The sequence below is a fragment of the Camelina sativa genome, chromosome 13 (assembly GCF_000633955.1).
Source record: "Camelina sativa cultivar DH55 chromosome 13, Cs, whole genome shotgun sequence".
In the NCBI taxonomy this organism is placed as follows: domain Eukaryota; kingdom Viridiplantae; phylum Streptophyta; class Magnoliopsida; order Brassicales; family Brassicaceae; genus Camelina; species Camelina sativa.
This window is the reverse complement of record NC_025697.1, coordinates 1775069-1793123: the sequence shown is the minus strand read 5'-3', so window position 1 is coordinate 1793123 and position 18055 is coordinate 1775069. Positions and strand designations below refer to the sequence as shown.

Sequence of the window (18055 nt, the reverse complement as noted above, 5' to 3'; positions counted from 1 at the left end):
ATATCAACCATACATGAGTAATGAACCACATTTGGCGATAGACCGTACGTGGTTTTCATGAGTTTGAAAAATCTCCTTCCTTCCTCGACCAAACCAGTGTGACCACAAACAGATAACAAGGAACTAAAAGTAACCTCATTTGGGTGCATTCCATCTTGCTGCATTTTATCAAACAAGATCATCACTTCCTTAGGACGAGCATGCTTTGCAAACCCTGAGATGATCGTGTTCCAAAGCTCGATATTCTTCTCTTTCACTTCCGAGAAAATAATATAAGACTCTCTCAAGCTTCCGCACTTAGCATACATATCAACTGCAGCGGATGCCACAAAGACATTAAAACCAAACCCAGACTTATGTATAACAGCATGCATCTGTCTCCCTTCTATTAAAGCTGCCAGATTCGAACAAGCGCAAATTACTGAAGATAATGTAAACTGATTCCTCTCTAGACTCTGAACTCGACGATAAAGAAGGAGAGCCTCTTCATAACTCTTGTTTTGAACATAACCTGCCACCATAGAACTCCATGTAACTGAACTCTTGTCCTGCATAGACTCGAAAACATGCACCGCGTCCTTGATCATCCCGCATTTTGCATAAAGATCAACCAATGCAGTACCAACGTACAAATTTAATTCAAGAGATGTCTTCACTGACAAACAATGCAATTTTTTGCATTCCAAGGCATCACAATTAGCCCCACAAGCAGAAAGAACACTAGAGATCGTGAATTCGCTAAACTTAAACCCTTCGTTTCGCATCTCCAAGAAAAGATCCAATGCTTCTGACTCCATTCTGTTCCGAGTATACAAACCAATCATTGTGTTCCAAGAAACCAAGGTTCTCTCAAGCATTCCATCGAACACTTGGCGAGCAAGATTCACAAAACCACATTTGGCGTAAGCATTAATAAGAACATTCGACACAGTAACATCTCCCTGCAACTCGATACGTATAATCTTCCCGTGGCAAGCTTTTGCTTCCATAACAGATCTGTTTGTAGCACAAAGCTGCAAGATTTCGTAAACCACGTTACGATTTGAAAACTCATCGTTATATCGTTCAGGTGATTCCACCTGCTCATAATTGGCGCACACGGAGATGTATCGGGATACAGATGTCGTATGACTTATCCTGGAAAAGATCTTGCATCGGATCAAGAAGTTCACCGTGAAACCAAGTACCCTCTTCCTTGGTAGCGACAGAGACAGAGACAACATACTTAGTTTTGGGCCTAAATGCCTAAATTGTAGTTCCTTTTGAATATTAATGATGGGTTTTTCTCAAGCCCATTCCTTTTTTTTTTGTTATACAAATTATTCTTCAAAAATTATGAGTCTTTGTTACAATGATACTACCAACTATAGCTAGTAGATAATGCTATAAATGAATGATTGTAGTCTAAAAACTTAGTGAGATTTATCTTTGTCTACCTTAGATTAATTGGAAAGTAATTTGTGATTAAGATATAATAATCTACAACAATTGGTGAAAGAAAGCACATATATAAGATTTTGCGATTCCCGTATTGTATGATTAAGAATGTTGAAATATGAGTAAAAGACCAACTTGACGACAAGATTATCATATCATGGAATAGAATGGAATGTTTTAACTTTATTTATGACTTTTTTTCCGATAATTATAAAAATGTGGAAGGTATTGCAAGTTGCCAAAAATGTTGCTGTTTGGTGAGAATATAAAATCAAACTCTTATCCTTCTTTCTTCCTATCATTCCTCTTATGATTTATTTTTTCTTTTTGGAGAGCACTACTTTTATATGTAAAGAGTGTGTTTCTTTTAAGTGAATGTCAAAGCTCATGAGAAGTCGGGGAACAAAATTCGTGACAAAAATGTCAACAAAAAAGGAAAAGAATTAGATTAGACCTATCTAGCTAGCTATACTGATTAGTGGACTCACTCGATCTTGCTACACAACTTGTCTTAGATTGTGCTTTGAATGGTTTAAAAGAGGTTGACATTTTCGTGGTCCCATAAATTATTTAATCAAGGATTAGGCTATAGATTTACTTCATTTAATCTACTACATTTTAGAAACATTACCGCAAATCATACTACAGTAATAATTATTCCCAAATCCAAGATACTATTTTGTTAGTTTTTTAGACTTTAGATAGGTTTTTACATAGCCGTTGAAAAACAAAATACATGTTGTCTTTGTAAAACTCAAAAAAAAAAAGAACAAAAAAAATTGAAATAAATATTGGTAGTTAAGTTAATCCAATGTAGAATGTAGCATTAAGGTTTGTAATTTAGGATCAATGAAAATTCAAAAGAGAACACCTTATGCTTAGATTTGAACCCTTTTGCAGAGGGAACTCATTGCTTTATAGTAAAGCGGTGTTTCTAGAAAGACATCAAATCTTTGTATTGCCAATAGAATCACATCTTGTTATTGGCAGAATAATGTCAAAAAAAAACAAATCCATAAATATATATATAATATGAAAATAAGTTTCCAACAATGTGATGACCTTGACAATAATGGGCTTTTCTTAATTTGGACCCCATCCTTAAGAATATAGTCACCAAAAAGAGTGAGAATACAAGCAAGTGTCGTCTCCCACTAAAACACAGTTATTTTTAGATTCGAGATATATATCATCCGCTTCAAAATATAATATATAAATGTAATTCTGTATATTATCCTAATCAAACAGCTCACATAATTATTGGGATGTTCATTAGTAAAATAATTGGACTGATTATACGAATTGAGATCACAGATTCGATCCTGGCTTACACATTCCTGATCTATATAAAAACTAAAAAGGAAAAAAAATAACTAAAGACATCTTTAATAAACTACTGATAGTTTTAGTGTAGTGCCTAAACTTTAATATGAATATTTGTTTATCTAATTGATCGAGTACCCTGCAGAACTGTCGAAATACTTCAATTATATATATAAGATAATATATTTTTAGTATCCTAACTTGAAACCTAAGGTTCAGTTCTAGGATAGAATATTGTATAACTTGGGCATCCAAAGTTGTGGGTTGAAGATTTTAGCACTTCAAATTAGAACTTCACGGTCTCGTTTGGACGATAAAATAGTTCTAAAACATGACCTTAGATTTTTATTTACTATATAGCATATACTCAACATAGTTTGATGGTTTTAGATCTGAAAAATCATGTCCTAGAACTGAGATAAAAGTGGAGTTTCGGATCAGTTTATATGAGTACGTACTACGTACTTAGTATTTCACTAACCTGATAACTTCAGAAAGGTTCAGAAAATGACAACTTCGTATAATACTAGCATACTACCAATATTGTTATATATATAATATATAAATAAGAAATAATAAAAGAATGTATATACCTCCTCAAAAGGAATTTGAAACAAAGTGATCGTGAAAAATAAACAAATAAATGAAAAAGAAGAGGTGTGATCTTGTTGGATATGAAGTTTCGGATAAAATTCACGTATGTGTGTCTCGTGGGAAAGATGGGGACCCATCGCTTTCAATTGTACGCCATCTCGTATTTATGAGAGACCTACATTTCCATTTACTAATGTTATGATCTATCACATAAATATTTCATACGTGATCTTGCCTTGGAGGATTTGACAAAGATTGATCTATATATGTCACAATCTTGTAACTTATATATATATATATATATATATATATTTTCGCATATATATTGTTTTGTTTGAATTGTGTAATAAGTGTACGTTATATGATAAACTGCAACAATATAAAAAGTTACCATATCTCTGATTCCTCTTCTAAATTTTCTAAAACCACAAGGGGTAATAACATTTCTTAAAATTCTCTCCTCTATAAATAAAATTAACATAAGTTTTTTTCCCCTAAAAATAATTTAATTATCTTTCATTAATTATTCAAAACCCCCTCCTTTAAAAAATAGAGAGTTTAATTACATTATATAGGCTAAAATTTTTAAATTATATATAAATTAAATACTTTTCACACTACTTCGGTCAATTCTTTCAACACTTGTCTATCTTCCCGTACATCAAAAGACCCATTTGCTTCAGCATCAGAACTCGCATGAACGCCATATAACAAATACACGAGCACGATCAAACAGGAGAAGACCCCAAAACGGGCGTAAGAGGGTGCGTCCAACGAACCAAGCAAAAATATGTTCAAAAAAATCGACACGCACGGGGTCCACGGCATGAACGGGACTCCCCATAACTCGGGTTTCCACGCCTGAGGGACCATGCAATGAAATATCAACACCATGGCTATAGCCACCACTGCGATGGCGCCTAGCATGAAAGCTTTAGGCTTGCCTTCGGGCAAAAGTTTCCAAATGAGGGTGAAGACGAGTGAGGTTATGGAGAATAGTGCGAGGAAAGAAAGTGTAGTCCATGGTTTGGTAGGTTGGAGAGGGACGTAACGTCTGAAGATGAGAGCGTTTGCGACCATGTAGAAGACGAACAGTGTTCCAATAGATACAAGGTTTAGGAGAACGTTTAGGTCGGTGAAAAGCGCAAGAGCCGCCGTGAAAATGCCTGATAAGAATAAACAATACGAACATTAATAAGATTTGCCATATTCTCTCTAACTGTAGATGATACGACCGAGGGAAAAGTCCAAATTTGAAATGAATGGTGGAGGGAGGGATTTGTTCCTTTGTCTTGTCATTTTGTCAAGGTAGATACGGAGAGGACAAAATAAGTGAGAAACGTTAATGCTATTGATGGATATAGCAAATGTGGGTTAGTGGTTGCTAAAATTAGTAAGGATAACGTTGAAAGATGATGACCCTCGATAATGATCCACTTCGCGACAAATTCATGGGAATAAATATTTACGAGAAAACCAAGGCTTGCTTCAAAGAGTATGCATATACAGATATGACTCTAGTTAGTTTAAACACATTACTTGTTTACCAATCTGCCAATAATTACAGTTCCATTATTTCTTCAAGATGGTTATTATTCTAATTTCTAAACTGGTACCTAATTAAATTTGTCACACGAGTTGCATAGCTCAGCAAGATTTTCCGAGAACTACCGAAAAGTTGGAGTTGTGAAAATATCAGCCGACTACTATAGGCTACCATAGTAGTATATCTTCACAAATTATATTTATTGAAATTGATTGATTATTTAGTCGTCCAATGGATGACTAGTTATCCAACTATCGTAAGCGATTTCTTTTTTAGAAAAAGTGGAATATGTAATTTTAACACTAAGGGAACACAAAAAGAACAAAGAGACCCACAAAATCCATCACAATCAATACCGCAGAAAAATATTGAATCTTTGAACCAAAAAAAAAAAAGAAATAAACCCCAAAAAACTAAACTTTTCAGAGAGGAAAAAAGAAACCAGTGGTGAAGACGACATCTTAGCTAGCAATCGGGACTCAGATGCTATCTGTGTGACTCTGTCTTAAAAACACCATAAATAAAAACTCACAATAAATCGTGTCCCTACGTTGAGATATATAACGTACAAATTAAAATCCCTTGTCACGATCGAAATCGATACCGGAAGATCTTTTTTTTTTTTTTTAATGGTTGGGTTTGCGTCCAAAAGTTTTTGATCTTAAAAAATAGAAACTGAAATAGACACGTATTAGATAATGTAATCACGTGGTTCGTGTGATCTTGAGAAAACGTTAAAAGTTCAAATCAATAAAAAGAAAAAGATCATGGAAACAGATCATCGAAACGGTTGTAATTTGGGGTCCCTTTTTTAACCTAACTGCCTTGCCTCTTTTTATGTTTTCTTTCTAACTACAACACCACACATATCATTGGGTTTGGACAGTAATAAAAATAAACGTTTTTTTTTTTTATGATGAATGAATGAATGAAAAAGACAAAAGAAACGTACCAAGAAAAATGGAGGCGTTGACTGGCGTAGATGTTTTGGGATGAATCTTAGAGAAGCAAAAGGGGACCACTCTGGACCGTCCGATGACGCACATGTATCGAGCCTGACCTAACATTGCCACCAAAAGTGATGTTAATATCCCAAAGCTTGCTCCTATCCCCACCACTTTCGTCACCCATTCCCAGCCGTTCGATCCTTTGAACGCCGCTGAAAACGGCGCCTCCGGATCTATCTGCACACACACATCCCCCCCGCCGTTTTTCAGCTTTACACTCACACTACGTGCCGTCTTCATTTAAATAAATTAAAAAAAAAACAATTTTAAGTACGGACCAGATCGTATGGGAGAAGCATTGACATTGACACAGCCATGAGACAGTAGAGCACGGTGACGATCGCCACGGAGCCAGAGACACCCACGGGTATGTCTTTCACCGGATTCTCTACCTCTTCCGCCATGGTTGAAACGGCGTCGTATCCTATGTAGCTCAAGTATACCATGGCGGCTCCGTTGAAAACACCCGCCGCACCGAACGGAAAAAACCCCGAAGGATGCTCTGGATTCGCCGGTACGGATAAATTCTTCGAATCTCCTTTCAGAAATCCCATCACGATCACGAAGAGTACGAATGCGATGTGAAATGCAGTCATGATCATGTTCACCTTCGAGCTCTCTCTTGTGCCGCAACAGATGATGACGGTGATTGCGATGACTACGACAACTGCCACCGGATCGATCTCGTTGAATCCTTTTGGTAGACCGGTGACGAAGAATCTCCACTTTGAAGTTGAGATCCCGAAAGCTGATCCTAAATAAGCCGTGAAGCTCCTCGAAACGGCGGCGTTTGAGAATACGTAGTCCAGTATTAGATTCGCTCCGGTGAAAAATGCAGGAAACTCACCTGAAACGGGGGAGAATGTAACAGAATCAGTTACGAATCTGAAGTTTGAATTTTTCAGAAATCGTAGCAGATTGATCGGAGGAGGAGGAGAGAGTGGTGTGATTTTGGCGGGAGTCAGAGACTAACCGAATGTGACACGGACGTAGCTGAAGGCACCGCCGGCGACGGGGAGATGGACGGCGAATTCAGTGTAACAGAAAGCGGAGAGGAGAGCGCAGAGTCCGGCGATGGCGTAAGAGACGACGATCGAAGGACCGGCGTAGATGCGACTGGCACGTCCGGTGGTTACAAAAACACCGGCGCCGACCATTCCGCCGATTCCGAGTCCAATGAGATCATACCACCGGAGAGTACGGCGCATCTGCTCGCCGGAGACGGCACGGACGCGGCTCATCTCTTCGGAAGACGTCGAGACGGAAATCACACGGCGGGATAAGCGAGAAGGCGTCTTGGAAAGAGAGTTGAGGTAGACGCGGAGACTGGAGAAAGAAGAGTGACCGCCATCGCCATTGTTGTCGCTGCTTTGCACCTCCATAATTTGTTTTCCACCGGCCAGATTCGGGTCGGGTCGGATTGTGGAGGATGAGGACTGAGAAATTTATGTGAATTTGACAAGAGTTTTGGTGTTTTTATAATAGAGATTAGGAAAAGTGAAAAAAGAGAAGAATAGAAGGACAAAGACGTAATTATATTCACACTAATCACATAAGCATCATCAGCTTAAAAAGCTTACTACTATGTACAAAAGATGCTTTTCATCTCTTTGGTCAAATTAAATTTAATTTTTATATCTACTAATTATGCTAACGTTTTAATTGATTCATATATACTACTATAATTTAGTAAACTAGTTTAGTAGTAGATAGTATGATTTTCACATCTAGCTAAGCTTGTAAACCCTTTTTGTTGACCACATAACCACTAAAAATGGTAGGTTAATAAATGCAATTAGACTGGGCAAAGACTGAAATTGATGTTTATTGTATTTGAAGACTACAATTTATAAATTTTGCGGTCAATAAGACTAAAAGAGGGGATTAGTGCTAATTTAAATACCATAATAATAATTGTAGACAGCTAACGATTGGTTGTTTTGAAACGTAACGACTCTCTGCTTCAGAGAAGCCTCTTCTTTTGGTTAGTTCCCGAGGTTACGAAACCGTCACGGACGTTAAAAAGAGAGAAACTAAATAAACGATGTTTCGAAAACTTCCGTATGTTTTAAGACACGGTAACGACGTTATCTCTAACGGCTATGTGGGGTTTAAGATTCACACGTGTGGCAATGAAGTTGACACGTGGGACGTTGTTTTGTTTTCAATGGATAAGCACACGGGTTTTAAAGAGAAACGTGACCCGAATTTGAGGATATGAGTTCTTTTCTTTAAAAAAAAATATATATATATATATATCGAACAAAATTTAATTTTTAACTACCATATATCCCTCTGTTCAAAATATAAGATATTTAAAAGTTTTTTTGTTTTATAATATAGGATGTTTTTAAATTTCTATATAACTTTTGGATTAATTTAATATTTTATATTATACAGTATTGTTTTTGATTAGTTGAACTTGTTAAAAGTAAAAACTTCTTAATCTGTGTATTTTAGTTAAAATATCGTATATTTTGAAATGATGCTTTAGTTAAAACATTATATATTTTGAAATGAAGGGAGTATATAGTAGTATGCATGAGTGGATTGCATAGAAAGAAAAAAAGGAGATTTAATCTCTCTGATGAGGGCAATGCAACATATGTTTTTAACGATCTTGAGTTTTCTCCTTACCGAAAGTGGCATCCGAAAACAATGACTCATCGCTTTTAGAGAAGATAATCTTTTTGACAAAAGACTCCAATATTTGATTATGTTAAATTTTGGAAATATAATGTTCTCACGTGATGAATGGCAGAATTTAATCAAAAACTATGACTATGTTGGGTAGTCAATTTAATTATCAGATGTGATCTACGTATATTTTTAACATCTATGATTTCTAAGAATAATGTATATGGTTATACAGACTGCACTCAATGTAAATCAGGTGAGAATATGAATGATTAGCATATGGTGTGTCTAATTTCTACCGCTCCCAATCGCACCCATACCTGGATAGCTAGTATGAACACATTGCATTATTGATATTTTCTCTTTTTATCGGACGCTCATTGCATTGAATTAACACACACTACCTTATCCAAACCCATAGTATGAAATATCTACCTCAATTATCATTCAAGAGAACTCTCCGAAGCCCCATTTTGTTTTCACAATAAATATAATAAGATGAGTGTCACAAACGTTGACACATATTCGTATCAACCACACATACATATATATAACTTAATTTCGATTAACAGATATTAATTAGGGTTTGCATGGTGACTCACCACCAATCACGTTTCACATTCTTGGTTTAATAAAAGAGTAGTGAAATTAATAATGAAATAAAAACAAAAAGATAATGTGGAGTGGTTTATACAGCGAGTGGGATGGTCAAATCTGATTTTAGATAAGATTCAAAACTCAGTTTTCCTCAATCCGACCACGTCTCACACGCTCTGTACCAGACCTGCCCATCTCTGTTTACCCTATAAATAAATAAAGAATAATATACAAAACTAAATTAACTAAAAATGGGTTTCACATGCATAAGCATTATACATTTATAATTTTTCTCCTCTATATACTTGAAGTTGTATAAAAAAATTATGTGGAGGAAATACTAGAAATTCAAGATCAGGCCTAATATATATGAAAAAATTGTATCAATAAAGTATAAAAGTTTCTTACAATTAGAAATGCCTGAATAAATATGTTATAAAAAATGTTTATGAATGAGACTCCATAATTTTAAAAATATAAAGATAATAATGTGAGCTAGGTTTAGTGTGGATCAGATCAGCCCACAACATAATTATGTATCCATGGATAAGTAAATTAGCTTACCAGACAATGTACAAGTCCTTTCAAAGAATCTATCTAAAAGCCCATTCTTTTGCAAACAAAATCTAAAACGCCCATTTCATTTGTTCATTAGATTAGAATTCTCTTCTCTTGATTTTTTTTATTTTATTTGGGCAACTAGCCCCTTCAAACTTGCAATAGTTACGTACGTTTTCGACGAAAGTATTATTACCGTTAGCTTCGGAAATTTAGTTCACCAGTGTAACCTCCTCTCTTCTACTTTCTTCTTTCGAATTTATGTATCTTTTGTTCCTAGCACCACCCCATGATTTCAATACTCTAGCTCCATTCGTTTGTTTTTCTGTATATATTATTTTCCAAATATTTTTTGAAGATAATATCAAAACTAAACAGACAAAAAGCTTAAAATAGCAGGAACTTAGTAGACTTTACTTGGAAGGCCACGTGACGGTTAGATAAGAGGCCACGTCATCTAGACGCACCAGTCAGATGCCAAAAAGTATCCTTTGGAAACAATTGGCAGAAGACACGTGGCTTAATACTGGTGAGGAGGTCGGTCCAAGGCACCTTCGTACGTCTCGACTCCGTAACCTATCCATCCATCCACTATAAATTTTGTCCATCCAATTAAATTAGTAAAAAGTGTGGTAAAACCACTTTATAAGAAACAAGTAAACTACGTGTGAAGAAGAAACAAGTACAGCTAAAGTACTATAATATTAGTTGAAGTTCCATTGGTTTGTTTAGTTAATTTGTTGAAGGTCGTTGAGAATATATCTAGATTAAAAAAGTACAAAGGAGATCTATGGATAAGATAAGACAAACTTGAGTGTTATATATCTTCTTTCTACTGGAGTATCATAATATAATACGTTTAAAATTCAAACAGTTACAAACAAACAGTTGCTAATGTAACAAGAAAATACTACTATCCATTTTACAATCTATGCTAGTAAAATTATTAAATACTGGTAAAATTACAGTCCAAACTTTATTTTCTTTAATTTAAGTAAACTCGTTTAAACAAGGCATGAAAGTGCTATGAATATTGAATAGCATTCTGAATTAATGATGGGCGTGAGTTTTAGAAGCTTTTAATGAATGGTCACTACACTTGGGATTAAAAACAGTTGAGAATTTGATTTTGACTTAACATTAATGATCCAACTGTCAAAACATTATAGTCAAACTTTGCGGTACAGAATTTCACAAGTCAAATGTTGCACAATNTTTTTTTTTTTTTTTTTTTTTTTTTTTTTTTTTTTTTTTTAAATTTGTTCAACACGAGAAGCCAAAAATATCTAAAGCGAAGTGAGGGGTTGTAGTACAAAAATAGTGACAAGGAGACGTAGACAGTACTGTGTGATTGATTCGAGAATGTAAATCCTAAAAACAAGTCTTTCTAGATTGATAGCTTTTTCGTATTTTTAGGCGGTTAGTTATTTTTTTTTTAATTCCCTTCAATATCTACGTGTTCCAATATTATTGGAAAGTATAGTGGCATTTGCTTAATATAAAATTAAAATAAAAAAGGAAAAAGAGAACTGTAACAAACTGGAAGCAAAAATTCAGTAAGTCAGGTCAGGTGTAACCCTAAAATTAAAGAAAAAAAGAAATTAAAAAGAGAAAAAAGAAGAAGAGAGAGAGAGAGAGAGAGACAAAAGAAGACATCCCAATTGCAGAAGAAACCGTGTTGAAGTTGGTCTCTGAGCTGCTTCTTCCTTCCTTATTTTTATTTTTTATTTATTTTCCAGCTCTTCTTTTATAAAAATCCTTCACACACCAAAAAAAAAAAAAAAAGAGAATCCGTATAAATTCTCCAAACAGTTTCTTCCAACAAATTTCAGGTTTTTGTTTTTGTAAAAATCATCACATCACCAGCGCGGTCATATATATGGCGTCGAGTCAGTGGACAAGGTCGGAGGATAAGATGTTTGAGCAAGCTTTGGTTCTTTTCCCTGAAGGATCTCCTAATCGGTGGGAGAGAATCGCTGATCAGCTTCACAAATCTGCTGGTGAAGTTAGGGAGCATTACGAGGCTTTGGTTCACGATGTCTTTGAGATTGATGCTGGTCGTGTTGATGTCCCTGATTACATGGATGACTCCGCCGCCGCCGCCGCCTCGGCTGGTTGGGACTCCGCTGGTCAGATCTCCTTCGGCTCTAAACATGCTGACAGTGAAAGAAAAAGAGGAACTCCTTGGACTGAGAACGAACACAAGTATGTCTCTTTTTCTTTTATCAGTCAATTCTCATATTTTTTTGAAAAATTAGGGTTTTGATGTTGGTTTGAGAATTTAGAAATTCAATTTGCTAAATTTAGGTGATTGATGATATTTGAATCTTATGGTGCAGATTGTTTCTGATTGGATTAAAGAGATATGGTAAGGGAGATTGGAGAAGCATCTCGAGGAACGTTGTGGTTACGAGGACGCCGACGCAAGTCGCGAGTCACGCACAGAAGTATTTTCTGAGACAGAACTCGGTTAAGAAGGAAAGGAAAAGGTCGAGCATACACGACATCACGACTGTTGACACTACCTTGGCTATGCCTGGGTCTAACATGGACTGGACTGGACAGCACGGGAGTCCTGTTCACGCACCGCAGCAGCAACAACAGATTATGTCTGAGTTCGGTCAGCAATTGACTACTCCTGGTCATTTTGAGGATTTCGGTTTTCGGATGTGAAGTTAAAGGGGAAAGAAGAAATTGTGATGGGGTTTAGTTTTAATAGGGGCTTTTACTCATTTTATGTGAATAGGAAAGAAGAAGAACATAGGATTGGGTATTTTCTTTATACAGATGATCATGATGATGATGGTGATGAAAGAATAAAAATTATGTATAGGAATGCTTTTTGTAAACAAAAATATGTTCGGTAACCATTTTGGTATTTTGAATCAATGCATATGGTTGTTTTCTTCAGTTATTATTTAAAACTTGATTTCCTTAGAACACACAAACAAACACACATCAGCAAGGTTGAAATCTCTGTACACAAGAGAAGAGAGGACAAAGGTCAAAAGGCATTATTATTTAAGTTTCGCTACCGCTTGCCTTATGACCAGATTCATGCATACTGCAAGTGATGAACTCATGGCTTGCTTCCCTCAGGTTTCTGCACAAGAGAGTGAAAGCAAACAATCAATGAACAGGTTCATTTGTAAGCTATGTTCAGCTAGATCTTCGTTTATTGTGAAATTAAAGCCAAATTCAGTTCTAGAAATGCCCTTTTTCTGACTACAAGACATGTCATCAAACTGAAAACTGGAATTGGAAAATACGAATAGAAGTTGATGGTATGATGAAAGTTTACCTTGTCTGCACTTCCTTTCTCACTAGCTAGCTTCTGTTGCTCGAGTTTTTTCTTCCTCTCCAGTATCTCCTTCTCCATTTTCTACAACAAAAAAGGTCGGATTCTTAAACAACTGAGTTTTGAACTAGAAGAGAAATAGCTTCATGAACTATAACCCCCCTAAATACATCAACTCCAATAGTCACGGCTCAATTGTTCTGAGGCTGAGTAATGCAAGTGAGAAGCATCCAGCTATATAGATGTAAGTCTATAACTGTAACTTGCAAGTTCAATCTCAAACCAAAAAAGGAACACAAACAACCTATAGAGATTAGAGATTGCTAAAAAAATGTCAACAACTCTCACGGTTCCTTCCCCTTTCTTCAACAAAGATTTGTTTGTAGAAGCGAAAGCTATATGGATCACAGAGACAACATTAAGTTCCATTCTATCCATCTGTATTAACTATGAACTAATACGCATCCATCAACTATTTTAACCATTTGATCATATAACGACGACTATACAATTCAGTAGAAAACAATTGGATCCAAGTGTATGATAGGAATAAGCTTCGGATCTCATCAGTCTTTATCTCATTAACTTTAAAATAAGTGCTTAACGCCATTTTTCAATTTAGCAACAGCGTATAGACAAAACTCTGATAGCATCTATATACAAAGATCATGAGACGGACAAGGTAGAAGGTGAAGAAGAAGAACCTGGATGTACATGCTCTCTTTCGCGCGTTCCTCTTCGCTGAGCACACGACCTTTGTCGTCGCTGAAGCAACGAATCGCCGGTCCTCGAGTCGATTCCACCGAACGCGATCCTCCAATCTGACTCTCCCCCAAGGATCGAGCCAACCTTAGCTTTGTGATCGCAGAGCGAGCCGCCGACATTTTGCTAGTCCCTGAGAAGATCTCTCGAAATCGTTACTTTTTTTTGGGTAGAAATTGTCTCTGGAGTGAACGAGGCAGGTTCAGCTTCGGGTCCGGGTCGGGTATACAACCCGTTAGAACATTGCACCCGCGTAGATTAAGAATAACTGAACAAGCAAAGGACTTATTATTTTGATTTCATGGCCCAGTAAGTTATGGCCCAATAAGTGAGCCTTCTCCAGGCTCATCTTCGAGATTCTTTTTTTCTAAAAACTTTTTCCTTTTTTGGGTCAACGAACAACTTTTTTTTTTAATAACAATGTCACGCCAATAATTGCAATACCGCATCTGTTTTACATTAGAGAGTAGAGACAATTTTTTTTTTTTTAAATAATCTTTAGCATGTTAAGTTGATTTATAAAGATCTGCAAACAAGTCGGATTGGCTGTTGTCAAAAAAAAGGAAAGATATTTGGTAGAAGTTTGAACGTCAGCAACCAAATTTATGCGTCTAAATTCGTCTCACTAACACATTATTGTATAACAATTTGCAAGTTTTTAATTAATACTTGTAGAAACCATATTGGAAAAAAATAAAAATAAAAGCTTTTAGTTGATGTACAGGTGGAGCATCTCGGTAGTGACGTCACACATCAGCAGATTCAGCACTCCATCATCTCTTTGTTAACACTAAACGCCAATTTTATCGCCATCTTTTATAGATTTCGGTGTTCTCTCTCTCTCTCTCTCTCTCTCTGACTTCGGAGGAGAAAGAAAGAAAAAGAAAAAAGGAAAAAAAATTCTTGTTTCAAACTTCAATGGCGTTCTCGAGTTCTATCGTCTTCTCTGTAACTCATTCTTCTTCGTCGTTAGCTTCGCGTCCTTCTCCTGCGATCAGCAACCAGATTCCGTTTCCCGCTCAAATTGCTTCTCCAGATCTATCGCCTGCTTTGTTCGATGATCGTCGCAAGTTCGTCGGAGGTGTAATGTCTCTCTTGACGAAGAGGTTAGCTGCTGCGTATTTCATATATATCGTTTCTCTCAGATCTTTCCGTTAAGTTTACTAGCGATTCGCTGTGTTCTTTGCTCACTCTCAAGCTTGATTCTACTAAAATCGTTGCTCTGTATGTGCTCGAACGATTTGGTAAACGGAACTTATACTAGATTCTCGTTTCGAGTAGGTGAATTTGTCGTTATGAATCTTGAACTTTAAGAGAATTGAGAAAGCTTAAGGTAGATTAAATTTCGGTTAACAGATTCGAGTTCTTTACGGTACTACGCGATACATGATTCTCTATGAACCGATTGCAAATTCTTTTTTTGTATGATTTATCATTTATCTGAGGTTGTTTGTTTTGATGTGCAGTATAAGAAACCGTGTATATGCTTCGATTAACAGCATTGATGCCACTACTCCATCTTATCCGGTCAGTAACTTCGTTTCACTCTTTTTCATTTGTTTCATCGCTATTAAACTATTGCTGTTTCTTGGATCTGTTGATCTGGCTGGCTTACCATGACTACACACGCAGAAGCTCAGCAACTAAGTGTGGAGAGTATACGGATTATGTGTTGATGATATATATGTATACTATTTGATATGTGAATCTGATTTTCTCATGTTTAATAGGGAAAAGGGTCTCTCCGTATGAGTTTTGTGTTGACGTGTGCTTTGAGATGACATTTGCTGGAAAATTTGATCGCAGAAATCGGAAGACGATGACGATGTTGTACCAATGCCAATGGTTATGATAGACCAGGATGCTGACCCTGAAGCTACCATTGTACAGCTCAGTTTTGGAAATCGCCTTGGGGCTCTCATTGACACTGTGAGGGGTTCTATTTCCTGTTTTGGTTTTGAGTTCTATCTTATCGATTTGACAAATGCTGTAGCTATTCTTGATCTACTAGAGCTAGATTTGTAGCATTTTTACTATCAGTATCAGATTATCACTGAATTTTGTAGAAACTTGCCTTGTTCTCGGCTTATGAATCATTGTTGTGTTTGGCAGATGAGGTCGCTGAAAGACTTGGGATTGGATGTAGTAAAAGGAACTGTCTCAACCGAAGGATCTGTTAAGCAGACCAAATTTTCTATAACAAAACTGTAAGAAGGGTTCTTCTTTATCTCCTTTCTTTAGATGATTTTCTATCACTTATTGACCTCTCACTTGCTCAATAGGACGTACAAACTTTTCAAGGTCCACCTTGTGTTAATTGTTATGATATTCCTTGGAACTTAACTAATTTAGTCTCAAATAATGTTTGTATAGAATTCTGCAGTTGTCCAATGAAGTTTATTATTAACATTTGGCAATAATATCTCTCTGAAGAATTCTTTCAAAAATAGATAATTAGCTTGAGACAAGTGAATCTGGTCAATACTTTCTGTTTTCCGAAAATATTGAGTGTTGTGTGCAATTATCTTCAGATGACTGAATGAAATTATCTATTTTCACACCAGAGACACTGGTCGGAAAGTGGAAGATCCTGACTTGTTGGAACAAATCCGATTAACCATCATCAACAATCTCTTGAAATACCACCCGGTCTGCTTACAATTTTCTTTCTCTCTTTATCACATTCGCAATTAGAGAGCCTTGCCTGCAGCTTGTGTATTTTTTTGAACATTGCCTTTGTTTGTCTTGCAGGAATGCAGTGAGCAACTTGCAATGGGTGAAACTTTTGGAATAAAGGCTCCTGAAAAGAAGGTAATAATGTTTACTCTGGTTGTTGATGATAATTTTGTGTCCTGTGTTTTAAAACTCTTAGTTTACTGTTGTTGTTAAAGGCTAGTTTTACTTTACTGATGTCTCCAGTCTGTTTCGGACTCATTTGGTGACAGATTGATGTTGATATCGCGACTCACATACATGTGAAAGAAGACGGACCAAAGAGGAGGTATATATTCACTATTTAGTAGAATACTGTAACATAAACATAACCTGATAAAATAGTTTACATAACCCTCGCTGGTTTACTGTATTCTGTAGCCTGCTTGTCATAGAGACAGCAGACAGGCCTGGTCTTGTTGTAGAGATGATCAAAGTGATGGCTGATATCAACATAGACGTGGAATCTGCAGAGATAGACACAGAAGTACTCAAAAACTCTTAAAATCTCCGTATGTACATACAGTGTGATCCATTTCTTTGCGTTACAATAACTACGTGTCCATTGTCTTATTAATTTTCTTAGGGACTGGTTGCGAAGGACAAGTTTCACGTAAGCTACCAAGGCCAAGCACTGAACCGCTCCTTGTCACAGGTGAGTTTTTGCTCAGCTCCTCGTACTTATAACCTTAAGAAGAAAAAAAAGAGAGTTAAAGAATCAACAGTTGATTATCAACTTCTCCTGCAGGTTTTAGTCAACTGTCTCCGTTACTTCTTGAGAAGGCCAGAGACGGATATTGACAGCTATTAAGTGAGCTTTGGTCTTGTACTCCGAAAAGAAACTGCCCTCTATTATCCTTGAACGCAATCGTATCTGTGCTGCGAAACTTTCAATTCTTCTGTTTAGAAGATGATGTGGAAATTCGTGATACTATAAATTGAACCATTGTGGCTAAAAATAATAAATGGGTTCTTGACACTTGATTTGGGTCCGTTTTAGATAAAAGAAGGCTCCAGTTTTTCAAATTCGAAAAGAACTTGAGAGTTGAACTGCCTCTACAACAGTACAACGTCTGTTTTTTTTTTTTTTTTTTGAAATTACAACGTCTGTTTTAGGATTTTAGAATTCGAAAACATTGACTTGGGTTCTGAGTTTGTCTTAAATGGCCAGGCCTAAATTTTATCAAAACGGAACACGGGCAAGCATGCCGACTTTTATATTCACCGTTACACTCCTGCGAAGAAATTAACTAATGCTCTCATTCAAAATATCTCAATCATTTAGTCATTTAGTTTACTCATTACAGTAATGATGAAAATGAAGTGGGGATATTCACAGTAGATGTGATGATCCACATGTGAAATTACTCAATTAGAATAGACCATATATAAGAAACATATGCCAATTAAATCATTGCTAAATTGATTTCAAGTTGAAAGCTCTTGAAACTTGACAGTTGACACAAATCTTAATTTGCTACGAGTATGGGATAAAATGTAGGATGATGGATTAGTCTTTTACTATTTTTATTTATCATTTAAAAATTGTTTAATAGGCTAAATGTCCAGCCAATAAACCAGTCA

The 18055-nt window shown here is 36.2% G+C and overlaps 5 protein-coding genes across 5 annotated transcripts in view; 2 read left to right on the top strand and 3 right to left on the bottom strand.

The window, feature by feature from the left end:
• LOC104737838 (pentatricopeptide repeat-containing protein At5g04780-like) overlaps positions 1–1223 on the bottom strand; it is a 4272-nt gene extending 3049 nt beyond the window's left edge. Inside the window, exon 1 of the mRNA XM_010458096.1 lies at positions 14–1223. Coding sequence (XP_010456398.1) covers positions 14–1223 — 1210 coding nt within the window. The remainder of the gene's footprint in view (positions 1–13) is intronic.
• On the bottom strand, positions 3856–7384 carry LOC104734483 (cationic amino acid transporter 6, chloroplastic). The gene is made up of 4 exons (XM_010454075.2): positions 6881–7384; positions 6186–6754; positions 5853–6084; positions 3856–4520 (listed from the first exon to the last, which is right to left on the bottom strand). Exons 1-4 carry the CDS (start codon positions 7287–7289, stop codon positions 3967–3969), a joined length of 1764 nt encoding a protein of 587 aa, XP_010452377.1. The 5' UTR covers positions 7290–7384; the 3' UTR covers positions 3856–3966.
• On the top strand, positions 11362–12609 carry LOC104734482 (transcription factor DIVARICATA-like). Its single transcript, XM_010454074.2, has 2 exons — positions 11362–11904; positions 12039–12609. The coding sequence occupies exons 1-2, from the start codon at positions 11579–11581 to the stop codon at positions 12370–12372; spliced, it is 660 nt and encodes a 219-aa protein (XP_010452376.1). The 5' UTR covers positions 11362–11578; the 3' UTR covers positions 12373–12609.
• On the bottom strand, positions 12585–14002 carry LOC109128486. Its single transcript, XM_019234962.1, has 3 exons — positions 13702–14002; positions 13001–13081; positions 12585–12802 (listed from the first exon to the last, which is right to left on the bottom strand). The coding sequence occupies exons 1-3, from the start codon at positions 13879–13881 to the stop codon at positions 12779–12781; spliced, it is 285 nt and encodes a 94-aa protein (XP_019090507.1). The 5' UTR covers positions 13882–14002; the 3' UTR covers positions 12585–12778.
• On the top strand, positions 14564–17455 carry LOC104734481 (ACT domain-containing protein ACR12). The gene is made up of 10 exons (XM_010454073.1): positions 14564–14865; positions 15226–15286; positions 15566–15688; positions 15872–15966; positions 16324–16408; positions 16511–16570; positions 16705–16760; positions 16853–16958; positions 17058–17126; positions 17220–17455. The coding sequence occupies exons 1-10, from the start codon at positions 14678–14680 to the stop codon at positions 17280–17282; spliced, it is 906 nt and encodes a 301-aa protein (XP_010452375.1). The 5' UTR covers positions 14564–14677; the 3' UTR covers positions 17283–17455.